Source organism: Salmo trutta, chromosome 5 (assembly GCF_901001165.1).
Source record: "Salmo trutta chromosome 5, fSalTru1.1, whole genome shotgun sequence".
NCBI lineage: Eukaryota > Metazoa > Chordata > Actinopteri > Salmoniformes > Salmonidae > Salmo > Salmo trutta.
The window spans coordinates 62727133-62741289 of NC_042961.1; the positions used below are offsets into that span (position 1 = coordinate 62727133).

Below are 14157 nucleotides of genomic sequence, written 5' to 3' on the forward strand. Positions count from 1 at the left end.
ATTGGCCAAGCGTCGTCCGGGTTTGACCGATGTAGGCCGTCATTGTAAACAAGAATTTGTTCTTAACTGACTTGCCTAGTTAAATACAGGTTACATAAAAATAAAATAATTCATAGTTTTGACGTCTTCATTATTATTCTACAATGTAGAAAATAGTACAAATAAAGAAAAACCCATGAATGAGTAGGTGAGTCCAAACTTCTGACTGGTACTGTACAAACTGTATACCCAGACTGTATTGCACTAGAAAAAGAATCGGGTGCCATTTTGGATCTTACTGTGCCAGTCTGCCAGTAGCGTCCCGTGCCCTGTCTCTCTCTATACTGTAGGCTCTCTCCACCTATAATAAAATACAACAATACAACTTTATTGTCCATATGTTACAGTGAACAACGATGGAGAGCACGTTGTGGGGTTAAGGGCCTTGCTCAAGGGGACAACGGTAGGGGATTGTAGTTAGGATGTGAACCCTTAAATCTCCTTAGCCCGCCCGGGTTACCCACCTCTCTGAACTGTTGTTTGATCATGTCCAGACTGGACACAGCTTCAGCCTGACTAGACTTCTCCACCTGTAGAGCTGCCTCCAGGTCACGGATACGCAGCTGGGGGAAAGAGAGGGGAGAGAGAGGAAGAGAGAGGAAGAGAGAGAGAGAGAGATAAATAAATAAATAAATAAATAAAATAGATAGTTTATTGTCCATTTGTTTAGAAGGGAAATTGGTCTTCTGCCTTCTTCCAAACCCCAGTGAAACACATTGAGAGGCCCAGGGTCAGGCACGGTGCACCTGGATGGAGAGCTCTTGTTGGTGTTAAGCTCTTTGATCAAGAGCACAACGGCAGTGGAGGGTGGTAATAATCTGAAAACAGCAGCCGGTTCAGTCCCTACTGTTTTAGTCACCCAACATCTGGGTCTAGTGCCCACGATACGTTACACAAAATACACATTTAAGAGGTGTGTGTGTTACCTGTATGATCTCAGAGTTGAATTTAGACTCCAGGTGAGCAGCTCTCTCAGACTCTATGTTGGTTTCTAGAGTCTTGACTCTCTGTAGGGCGGTCTGAGGAAAACACAAACACACTCTATTTGAAATCTCTCAGACTCTATGTTGGTTTCTAGAGTTGACTAAAGGATGGTTCTATGTTGGTTTCTAGAGTGTTGACTGTGTAGGGTGGTTCTATGTTGGTTTCTAGAGTATTGACTCTAGGATGGTTCTATGTTGGTTTCTAGAGTGTTGACTCTAGGATGGTTCTATGTTGGTTTCTAGAGTGTTGACTCTCTGTAGGGTGGTTCTATGTTGGTTTCTAGACTATTGACTCTAGGATGGTTCTATGTTGGTTTCTAGAGTGTTGACTCTAGGATGGTTCTATGTTGGTTTCTAGAGTGTTGACTCTCTGTAGGGTGGTTCTATGTTGGTTTCTAGAGTATTGACTCTCTGTAGGGTGGTTCTATGTTGGTTTCTAGAGTATTGACTCTCTGTAGGATGGTTCTATGTTGGTTTCTAGAGTATTGATTCTCTGTAGGATGGTTCTATGTTGGTTTCTAGAGTGTTGACTCTCTGTAGGATGGTTCTATGTTGGTTTCTAGAGTGTTGACTCTCTGTAGGATGGTTCTATGTTGGTTTCTAGAGTATTGACTCTCTGTAGGATGGTTCTATGTTGGTTTCTAGAGTGTTGACTCTAGGATTGTTCTATGTTGGTTTCTAGAGTATTGACTCTCTGTAGGATGGTTCTATGTTGGTTTCTAGAGTGTTGACTCTCTGTAGGATGGTTCCATGTTGGTTTCTAGAGTGTTGACTCTAGGATTGTTCTATGTTGGTTTCTAGACTATTGACTCTAGGATTGTTCTATGTTGGTTTCTAGAGTATTGACTCTCTGTAGGGTGGTTCTATGTTGGTTTCTAGAGTATTGACTCTCTGTAGGATGGTTCTATGTTGGTTTCTAGAGTGTTGACTCTAGGATGGTTCTATGTTGGTTTCTAGAGTGTTGACTCTCTGTAGGATGGTTCCATGTTGGTTTCTAGAGTGTTGACTCTCTGTAGGATGGTTCTATGTTGGTTTCTAGAGTATTGACTCTCGGTAGGATGGTTCTATGTTGGTTTCTAGAGTGTTGACTCTCTGTAGGATGGTTCTATGATGGTTTCTAGAGTATTGACTCTCTGTAGGATGGTTCTATGTTGGTTTCTAGAGTATTGACTCTCTGTAGGGTGGTTCTATGTTGGTTTCTAGAGTGTTGACTCTAGGATTGTTCTATGTTGGTTTCTAGAGTATTGACTCTAGGATTGTTCTATGTTGGTTTCTAGAGTGTTGACTCTCTGTAGGATGGTTCTATGTTGGTTTCTAGAGTATTGACTCTCTGTAGGATGGTTCTATGTTGGTTTCTAGAGTGTTGACTCTAGGATTGTTCTATGTTGGTTTCTAGAGTATTGACTCTCTGTAGGGTGGTTCTATGTTGGTTTCTAGAGTATTGCCTCTCTGTAGGATGGTTCTGTTGGTTTCTAGAGTATAGACTCTAGGATGGTTCTATGTTGGTTTCTAGAGTGTTGACTCTCTGTAGGATGGTTCTATGTTGGTTTCTAGAGTATTGACTCTCTGTAGGATGGTTCTATGTTGGTTTCTAGAGTATTGACTCTCTGTAGGGTGGTTCTATGTTGGTTTCTAGAGTGTTGACTCTCTGTAGGGTGGTTCTATGTTGGTTTCTAGAGTGTTGACTCTAGGATGGTTCTATGTTGGTTTCTAGAGTGTTGACTCTCTGTAGGATGGTTCTATGTTGGTTTCTAGAGTGTTGACTCTCTGTAGGATGGTTCTATGTTGGTTTCTAGAGTATTGACTCTGTAGGGTGGTTCTATGTTGGTTTCTAGAGTATTGACTCTCTGTAGGATGGTTCTATGTTGGTTTCTAGAGTGTTGACTCTCTGTAGGGTGGTTCTATGTTGGTTTCTAGAGTATTGACTCTCTGTAGGGTGGTTCTATGTTGGTTTCTAGAGTATTGACTCTAGGATGGTTCTATGTTGGTTTCTAGAGTATTGACTCTCTGTAGGATGGTTCTATGTTGGTTTCTAGAGTATTGACTCTCTGTAGGATGGTTCTATGTTGGTTTCTAGAGTATTGACTCTAGGATGGTTCTATGTTGGTTTCTAGAGTGTTGACTCTCTGTAGGGTGGTTCTATGTTGGTTTCTAGAGTATTGACTCTCTGTAGGGTGGTTCTATGTTGGTTTCTAGAGTATTGACTCTAGGATGGTTCTATGTTGGTTTCTAGAGTATTGACTCTCTGTAGGATGGTTCTATGTTGGTTTCTAGAGTGTTGACTCTCTGTAGGATGGTTCCATGTTGGTTTCTCCCTGCCTCCCCTCACCTCTAGTTCTTTCTTCATTCTCTCCTCTCTCTCTGTGATGTAGCCCAGTTCGCTGGTCTGACGTCGTAGTGTCTCCCCGTCTCTCTCCCTCTCTCTCTGCACCTCCCCCATCCTCCTCTTCAGCTCCTGCAGAGTCTCCTCCTGTTCCTGGGGGAGAGGGAGGGAGAGGTGAGGGGAGGAAGAAGTGAGAGAGAGGGGGAAGTGACAGAGGGGGTGAAGGAGGGGGTTAACAAAGGGTTAATATTCAACAACAAACAAACAAACAAAAAATTCTCATTGTGACTGTTTTGATCTAAGCCCACCAAATGAATGTATTTTCCTGTGAGTGTTCTGTGTGACTTCTAAATGCCCATTAGAGTTCAGTGCTGCTGCATCTAACACTGAACTACCAGGAGTCGTCAGTGACCTGTAACAAATGTATGTGTCATGTATGTTTTTAATAATTCCGTTACGGTGACGCGATACTCGCAAACTTTCGCTTAAACCAACACTTTTCATGAAAACATATTTAAAAACAGAAGTCTAACGGCACATTGTGATAAACTAACTACATCACGCGTTTAAACTGACTGGTCAACACACATAACAACAACGAGAGCAGAGGTCCTGGTGATCGTTGCAGTTTGTGGCGTGGGTTCAATTCTCACATTATCCCCCCCCCCACCAATATAAAATGTAGAATTACATGTATTGTGTTGGTGTGTTGAGAAGGGAAGTGCAGTTCATGTCTACTTCTTCACATAATGGTTTATTATTCCTGTGAAAACACATCGACGGGAAACGGATCGGTCAAAACTTGGAATTTGGTCACATAAGCAAAACGTACCTTTTGAAATGTTGCGTAAAGCTAGTAGGAGTAGGCCTAGTGAAGGATATAACCTGCAATATAACCTGGCCTAGTGAAGGATAGAACCTGGCCTAGTGAAGGATATAACCTGCAATATAACCTGGCCTAGTGAAGGATATAACCTGCAATATAACCTGGCCTAGTGAAGGATAGATCCTGGCCTAGTGAAGGATATAACCTGGCCTAGTGAAGGATATAACCTGGCCTAGTGAAGGATATAACCTGGCCTAGTAAAGGATATAACCTGGCCTAGTGAAGGATTATAACCTGGCCTAGAGAAGGATGTAACCTGGCCTAGTGAAGGATATAACCTGGCCTAGTGAAGGATTATAACCTGGCCTAGTGAAGGATGTAACCTGGCCTAGTGAAGGATATAACCTGGCCTAGTGAAGGATATAACCTGGCCTAGTGAAGGATAGATCCTGGCCTAGTGAAGGATATAACCTGGCCTAGTGCAGGATATAACCTGGCCTAGTGAAGGATATAACCTGGCCTAGTGAAGGATAGATCCTGGCCTAGTGAAGGATATAACCTGGCCTAGTGAAGGATATAACCTGGCCTAGTGAAGGATAGATCCTGGCCTAGTGCAGGATATAACCTGGCCTAGTGAAGGATTTAACCTGGCCTAGTGAAGGATATAACCTGGCCTAGTGAAGGATATAACCTGGCCTAGTGAAGGATAGATCCTGGCCTAGTGCAGGATATAACCTGGCCTAGTGAAGGATTTAACCTGGCCTAGTGAAGGATATAACCTGGCCTAGTGAAGGATATAACCTGGCCTAGTGAAGGATGTAACCTGGCCTAGTGAAGGATATAACCTGGCCTAGTGAAGGATAGATCCTGGCCTAGTGAAGGATATAACCTGGCCTAGTGAAGGATATAACCTGGCCTAGTGAAGGATATAACCTGGCCTAGTGAAGGATATAACCTGCAACATAACCTGCAACCAAACCTGGCCTAGTCAAGGATGCAACATAACCTGCAACATAACCTGTCCACTTCACTGCATGTTACAGACCAAGGATAACAAGGTAACCTGTCCACTTCACTGCATGTTACAGACCAAAGAAAACAAGGTGTGTGTGTGTGTTAACTGCAGCAGGGTGTGTGTGTTACCTACCTGTTTGTGTGTGTGTGTGGTGTGTGTGTGTGTATGTGTGTGTGTGTGTGTGTGTGTGTGTGTGTGTGTGTGTGTGTGTGTGTGTGTGTGTGTGTGTGTGTGTGTGTGTGTTACCTGCAGCAGGGTGTGTAGGTGTTTGTTCTCAGCGGTGAGCTGATCATTCTCTGTGTTAGCGCTCAGCACCAGTGCGTCCCGCTCCTCCACTTCCTGTTGCAATGCATGCTGGTCCTCTTCCCGGGCCATCCGGGTGATTTCCAGAGCCTTCTGAAGGACACACACTCTCTGCTGCAGCTCTGACACACGGACAGACAGACAGACAGACAGACAGACAGACAGACAGACATAAAGCATCGATTCAGACATACACACCATCATCAATCAATACACATTAAAATACTCACCGTCAATCTGTCAATAACAGACATATATTTTATTTTGTTGTTATTAAACAACTCATTGACTGACGTCGGTTCAATTCCTTGAATTTCATTTAGCTCTGTGTTTTTGTGACCCCAACCCGCCGTTTCTCTAGAGAGAAATGAAGTCCAGAACTATGTGAGACGCTGGGCTGAAGGGAGTTGTAGTTTTCATTAAGCAAATATTGAACCTAGTTCAGCGCCAAAACGTGATAATTAACTACAATGACCATAATCCATTGCGGCAGTTTTTTGGGGTCTCCGACGGATCAGAGAGGAAGATGCGAAGCGAGAGGTTTCACTCTCTCCAAAATGTGTCCAAAATCAGCCCAATGCGTTTCTATGGGCTTATTTTGGACATGAGCATCTTGTCATTATAAACAGATCTCTGGATGGATCCACTTTAACCCCTGTTATGTTAGATACACACAGACCAGATATACCATATAACAACAAGAGAGAGGGGTCCACTTTAACCCTGTTATGTTAGATACACACAGACCAGATATACCATATAACAACAAGAGAGAGGGGTCAACTTTAACCCTGTTATGTTAGATACACACAGACCAGATATACCATATAACAACAAGAGAGAGGGGTCCACTTTAACCCCTGTTAGATACACACAGACCAGATATACCATATAACAACAAGAGAGAGGGATCCACTTTAACCCTGTTAGATACACACAGACCAGATATACCATATAACAACAAGAGAGAGGGATCCACTTTAACCCTGTTATGTTAGATACACACAGACCAGATATACCATATAACAACAAGAGAGAGGGATCCACTTTAACCCTGTTATGTTAGATACACACAGACCAGATATACCATATAACAACAAGAGAGAGGGGTCCACTTTAACCCTGTTATGTTAGATACACACAGACCAGATATACCATATAACAACAAGAGAGAGGGGTCCACTTTAACCCTGTTATGTTAGATACACACAGACCAGATATACCATATAACAACAAGAGAGAGGGATCCACTTTAACCCCTGTTAGATACACACAGACCAGATATACCATATAACAACAAGAGAGAGGGGTCCACTTTAACCCTGTTATGTTAGATACACACAGACCAGATATACCATATAACAACAAGAGAGAGGGATCCACTTTAACCCTGTTAGATACACACAGACCAGATATACCATATAACAACAAGAGAGAGGGGTCCACTTTAACCCTGTTATGTTAGATACACACAGACCAGATATACCATATAACAACAAGAGAGAGGGATCCACTTTAACCCTGTTATGTTAGATACACACAGACCAGATATACCATATAACAACAAGAGAGAGGGGTCCACTTTAACCCTGTTAGATACACACAGACCAGATATACCATATAACAACAAGAGAGAGGGGTCCACTTTAACCCTGTTAGATACACACAGACCAGATATACCATATAACAACAAGAGAGAGGGGTCCACTTTAACCCTGTTATGTTAGATACACACAGACCAGATATACCATATAACAACAAGAGAGAGGGGTCCACTTTAACCCTGTTAGATACACACAGACCAGATATACCATATAACAACAAGAGAGAGGGGTCCACTTTAACCCTGTTATGTTAGATACACACAGACCAGATATACCATATAACAACAAGAGAGAGGGGTCCACTTTAACCCTGTTATGTTAGATACACACAGACCAGATATACCATATAACAACAAGAGAGAGGGATCCACTTTAACCCCTGTTAGATACACACAGACCAGATATACCATATAACAACAAGAGAGAGGGGTCCACTTTAACCCTGTTATGTTAGATACACACAGACCAGATATACCCTATAACAACAAGAGAGAGGGATCCACTTTAACCCTGTTAGATACACACAGACCAGATATACCATATAACAACAAGAGAGAGGGGTCCACTTTAACCCTGTTATGTTAGATACACACAGACCAGATATACCATATAACAACAAGAGAGAGGGATCCACTTTAACCCTGTTATGTTAGATACACACAGACCAGATATACCATATAACAACAAGAGAGAGGGGTCCACTTTAACCCTGTTATGTTAGATACACACAGACCAGATATACCATATAACAACAAGAGAGAGGGGTCCACTTTAACCCTGTTATGTTAGATACACACAGACCAGATATACCATATAACAACAAGAGAGAGGGGTCCACTTTAACCCTGTTAGATACACACAGACCAGATATACCATATAACAACAAGAGAGAGGGGTCCACTTTAACCCTGTTAGATACACACAGACCAGATATACCATATAACAACAAGAGAGAGGGGTCCACTTTAACCCTGTTATGTTAGATACACACAGACCAGATATACCATATAACAACAAGAGAGAGGGGTCCACTTTAACCCTGTTATGTTAGATACACACAGACCAGATATACCATATAACAACAAGAGAGAGGGGTCCACTTTAACCCCTGTTAGATACACACAGACCAGATATACCATATAACAACAAGAGAGAGGGGTCCACTTTAACCCTGTTATGTTAGATACACACAGACCAGATATACCATATAACAACAAGAGAGAGGGATCCACTTTAACCCTGTTATGTTAGATACACACAGACCAGATATACCATATAACAACAAGAGAGAGGGATCCACTTTAACCCTGTTATGTTAGATACACACAGACCAGATATACCATATAACAACAAGAGAGAGGGATCCACTTTAACCCTGTTATGTTAGATACACACAGACCAGATATACCATATAACAACAAGAGAGAGGGGTCCACTTTAACCCCTGTTATGTTAGATACACACAGACCAGATATACCATATAACAACAAGAGAGAGGGGTCCACTTTAACCCTGTTAGATACACACAGACCAGATATACCATATAACAACAAGAGAGAGGGATCCACTTTAACCCCTGTTATGTTAGATACACACAGACCAGATATACCATACAACAACAAGAGAGAGGGGTCCACTTTAACCCTGTTATGTTAGATACACACAGACCAGATATACCATATAACAACAAGAGAGAGGGGTCCACTTTAACCCTGTTAGATACACACAGACCAGATATACCATATAACAACAAGAGAGAGGGATCCACTTTAACCCCTGTTATGTTAGATACACACAGACCAGATATACCATACAACAACAAGAGAGAGGGGTCCACTTTAACCCTGTTAGATACACACAGACCAGATATACCATATAACAACAAGAGAGAGGGGTCCACTTTAACCCTGTTAGATACACACAGACCAGATATACCATATAACAACAAGAGAGAGGGATCCACTTTAACCCCTGTTATGTTAGATACACACAGACCAGATATACCATACAACAACAAGAGAGAGGGATCCACTTTAACCCTGTTATGTTAGATACACACAGACCAGATATACCATATAACAACAAGAGAGAGGGGTCCACTTTAACCCTGTTATGTTAGATACACACAGACCAGATATACCATATAACAACAAGAGAGAGGGATCCACTTTAACCCCTGTTATGTTAGATACACACAGACCAGATATACCATATAACAACAAGAGAGAGGGATCCACTTTAACCCCTGTTATGTTAGATACACACAGACCAGATATACCATATAACAACAAGAGAGAGGGGTCCACTTTAACCCTGTTAGATACACACAGACCAGATATACCATATAACAACAAGAGAGAGGGGTCCACTTTAACCCTGTTAGATACACACAGACCAGATATACCATATAACAACAAGAGAGAGGTGTCCACTTTAACCCCTGTTATGTTAGATACACACAGACCAGATATACCATATAACAACAAGAGAGAGGGGTCCACTTTAACCCCTGTTATGTTAGATACACACAGACCAGATATACCATATAACAACAAGAGAGAGGGGTCCACTTTAACCCTGTTATGTTAGATACACACAGACCAGATATACCATATAACAACAAGAGAGAGGGATCCACTTTAACCCTGTTATGTTAGATACACACAGACCAGATATACCATATAACAACAAGAGAGAGGGATCCACTTTAACCCTGTTATGTTAGATACACACAGACCAGATATACCATATAACAACAAGAGAGAGGGGTCCACTTTAACCCTGTTATGTTAGATACACACAGACCAGATATACCATATAACAACAAGAGAGAGGGATCCACTTTAACCCTGTTATGTTAGATACACACAGACCAGATATACCATATAACAACAAGAGAGAGGGATCCACTTTAACCCTGTTAGATACACACAGACCAGATATACCATATAACAACAAGAGAGAGGTGTCCACTTTAACCCCTGTTATGTTAGATACACACAGACCAGATATACCATATAACAACAAGAGAGAGGGATCCACTTTAACCCTGTTATGTTAGATACACACAGACCAGATATACCATATAACAACAAGAGAGAGGGATCCACTTTAACCCTGTTATGTTAGATACACACAGACCAGATATACCATATAACAACAAGAGAGAGGGGTCCACTTTAACCCCTGTTATGTTAGATACACACAGACCAGATATACCATATAACAACAAGAGAGAGGGGTCCACTTTAACCCCTGTTAGATACACACAGACCAGATATACCATATAACAACAAGAGAGAGGGATCCACTTTAACCCTGTTATGTTAGATACACACAGACCAGATATACCATATAACAACAAGAGAGAGGGATCCACTTTAACCCTGTTATGTTAGATACACACAGACCAGATATACCATATAACAACAAGAGAGAGGGATCCACTTTAACCCTGTTATGTTAGATACACACAGACCAGATATACCATATAACAACAAGAGAGAGGGGTCCACTTTAACCCTGTTATGTTAGATACACACAGACCAGATATACCATATAACAACAAGAGAGAGGGGTCCACTTTAACCCTGTTATGTTAGATACACACAGACCAGATATACCATATAACAACAAGAGAGAGGGGTCCACTTTAACCCTGTTATGTTAGATACACACAGACCAGATATACCATACAGAGTACGCCTCATCTACTTTGAAAATTACTACAGACAGATGGGTGATTACTACAGATGGGTGGTTACTACAGATGGGTGATTACTACAGATGGGTGATTACTACAGATGGGTGGTTACTACAGATGGGTGATTACTACAGATGGGTGATTACTACAGATGGGTGATTACTACAGATGGGTGATTACTACAGATGGGTGATTACTACAGATGGGTGATTACTACAGATGGGTGGTTACTACAGATGGGTGATTACTACAGATGGGTGATTACTACAGATGGGTGATTACTACAGATGGGTGATTACTACAGATGGGTGATTACTACAGATGGGTGGTTACTACAGATGGGTGATTCCTACAGATGGGTGGTTACTACAGATGGGTGGTTACTACAGATGGGTGATTACTACAGATGGGTGATTACTACAGATGGGTGGTTACTACAGATGGGTGATTACTACAGATGGGTGATTACTACAGATGGGTGATTACTACAGATGGGTGATTACTACAGATGGGTGGTTACTACAGATGGGTGATTACTACAGATGGGTGGTTACTACAGACGGGTGATTACTACAGATGGGTGGTTACTACAGATGGGTGATTACTACAGACGGGTGATTACTACAGACGGATTATTACTTTGAGGAATGAATAATAATAAAGTCATCCAATATAAACTAAGTAATAAACACAACTGAAATATGTTTTTATTTCATAGTAATTTCCAATGTTTCTATTGATGTCGACCCAATGTGGACCTGACATAGACAATGGAATGTTTTGGCCATTGAATGTTCACTATTTTTGGTTTTGGAATTTCCATTAAAAAGCTCTAAATCATTATAGAGTCGTTATTTCATAATGAATTTAAATGTTGAAAAATAATATTGAAACAGAAAATCCAAAACAGTGATTATTTTGTAATAATGGAACCAACCTCAAAAAGCACAAATCGCTCAGCTCTCTCTCTCACTCAGTCTCACACAGTCTCAGTCTCACACACAGTCTCTCTCTCTTACCCATGAGTTGTTCATTCTGACTGCAGAGAGCAGCCATGTTTTCCTGGAGGTTACTTCTCTCCGCTCCAGCCTCCTTCCTGGCTACAGCCATGTCATACTCAAGAGTCTGTCTCTGTGCCTCTCCTCTCTCCACTGCTGCTCTCAGCCTGGCCACCTGGCCCTCTAGAGAGGATACCTGGAGGGGAAGGGTGGAGGAACGTTGGGTGATACGGTCAGACGGTCCCAGTTGGCTTCCTACACCTTTCAATGTGTATCAAACTAGAGGTTCATACAGTGCCATAGTAACAAATCACGTCAGCACACACCTATTTCACCAGACGCGTTTTTGTTAGCCGCGAGCTGAATAATTCTATCTGTCTATTTTGAAAATGTTTGGGCACCGCCAAGAGCAAAGAAACAGAGGACCACCATGTTGATTGCGAAGCTGAGCTCACCGAGCAGCCTGCTAACCCGACCACCGAAGTTGAGGAACCTAGCAGCAAACATAACACCCGCCCATGCAGCCTGCTGACCAACAAGATGGAGAAGAGCCAGGGCCTAGCACCAGCAGCACGAGGGTAACATCTCAACTAGCACCTGCACCTCTGTTACCCCAGCAACTAGCACCTGAGCTGTTCTTGCCATATTATGGACTTGGTCTTTTACCAAACAGGGTTATCTTCTGTATACCACCCCTACTTTGTCATAACACAACTGATTGACTCAAACGCATTAAGAAGGAAATAAATTCCACAAATTAACTTGACACACCTGTTAATTGAAATGCATTCCAGGTGACTACCTCACGAAGCTGGTTGAGAGAATGTCAAGAGTGTGCAATGCTGTCATCAAGGCAAAGGGTAGCTACTTTGAAGAATCTAAAATCTAAAATATATTTTGATTTGTTTAACACTTTTTTGGTTACTACATGATTCCATATGTGTTATTTCATAGTTTTGATGTCTTCAATATTATTCTACAATGTAGATAAACAGCAACAATAAATAAAAACCCTGGAATGAGTAGGTGTGTCCAAACGTTTGACTGATAATGTACATAGCAGTGTAATTGCGTTGTATTGTGTAGTTATTATACAGTTGTATTGATATTGTATTGTGTTATTATATTTAATATAATAATATAACAATATTGATATTGTATTATACAAGTGCCGTTATTATACAGTAGTACTGATATTTTATCATAAGTGTAGTTATTATACAGTAGTATTGATATTGTATCATAAAAGTGTAGTTTCTATACATTAGCACTGATATTGTATTATAAAAGTGTAGTTATTATACAGTAGTATTGATATTGTATTATAAAGGTGTAGTTATTATACAGTAGTATTGATATTGTATTATAAAAGTGTAGTTATTATACAGTAGTATTGATATTGTATTATAAAAGTGTAGTTATTATATAGTAGTATTGATATTGTGTTATAAAAGTGTAGTTATTATATAGTAGTATTGATATTGTGTTATAAAAGTAAGGGTAGGTCTACAGTACCTGTTCATTGTGTTTGGAGGTTAGTTCCAGTTTGTCTCTCTCCAGCTGGTTGATCCTCCATCGTAGCTCCTCGGGCCCCCACGGTCCCAGCCCAACACCCCCCAGCCTGTCCCCCTCCTCTTCCCTGGAGCGCAGTTGCTGACGCTCAGCCTGCAGAGCACAGATTATCTCCTTCAGTCTGAAACACAGAGAAACTACAGTTAGAATTGCATTTATCTGTGTGTAAACATCTAGGTTATTGGCATGCATCCGTAACTACGTAACATTTAAATATCTATTGATTTTGACAACAGTAAAATGTGTTGACTTTACACAACAACTGTTTATCTGTGTATTCAAACATCTAAAGAAAATAACTAATATATGTACATTTAAAACAATATTTTGGCCTCCTTAGATCATTTTAAAAGGCGTTGGCTAGATCTACAGGTAGATCAAAGGTTCCCCGTACCTGTTGATCTCATCCTCGCAGGACTTGGCTGCAGTAGCCGCTGATCGGGGGTGTGAGGCCAGCAGGGAGGGCTTGGACTGCACACTGTCCTTCCGTCTGGGTCGGTCATGATGCCGGAGCCGCTCAGAAGTGACTGCCGCTGGTCTTTCCGTTGGCATAATGCCAGGTCAGAGAGGATACTCTGTCCAGACTTTCAGATTCTAGTCTGTTGTCCCCCTGAGAGTGTATTACACAGCCAATCATGCAAATATTTAGTTAGCTAAAAACCTATTTGTAACCTTGGAAACACAATGGTGTTTTGTTTACCTTACAGGTGAAGGCGATGAGCTAAGCTAGCCAGTTACTACTAGTTAACGTTAACTAGATAGGTCACACTAGTATGAGAATATCTAGCTAG

The 14157-nt window shown here is 41.4% G+C and overlaps 1 protein-coding gene across 7 annotated transcripts in view; it reads right to left on the reverse strand.

Moving 5' to 3' along the window:
- Window positions 1-14157, reverse strand: part of ccdc171 (coiled-coil domain containing 171) — a 64211-nt gene that overhangs the window by 49642 nt on the left and 412 nt on the right. For 6 of the 7 annotated variants that reach the window (XM_029754663.1, XM_029754662.1, XM_029754664.1 and 3 more), the window contains exons 2-9: window positions 13761-13976; window positions 13310-13487; window positions 11816-11990; window positions 5433-5611; window positions 3352-3498; window positions 966-1058; window positions 504-602; window positions 279-340 (exon numbers count right to left, since the gene is read on the reverse strand). In XM_029754663.1, coding sequence (XP_029610523.1) covers window positions 279-340; window positions 504-602; window positions 966-1058; window positions 3352-3498; window positions 5433-5611; window positions 11816-11990; window positions 13310-13487; window positions 13761-13918 — 1091 coding nt within the window. In that variant the 5' untranslated portion in view covers window positions 13919-13976. Of the gene's footprint in view, window positions 1-278; window positions 341-503; window positions 603-965; window positions 1059-3351; window positions 3499-4036; window positions 4099-5432; window positions 5612-11815; window positions 11991-13309; window positions 13488-13760; window positions 13977-14157 lie in introns of those variants that run through there. The other variant, XM_029754667.1, reaches the window with a different exon arrangement.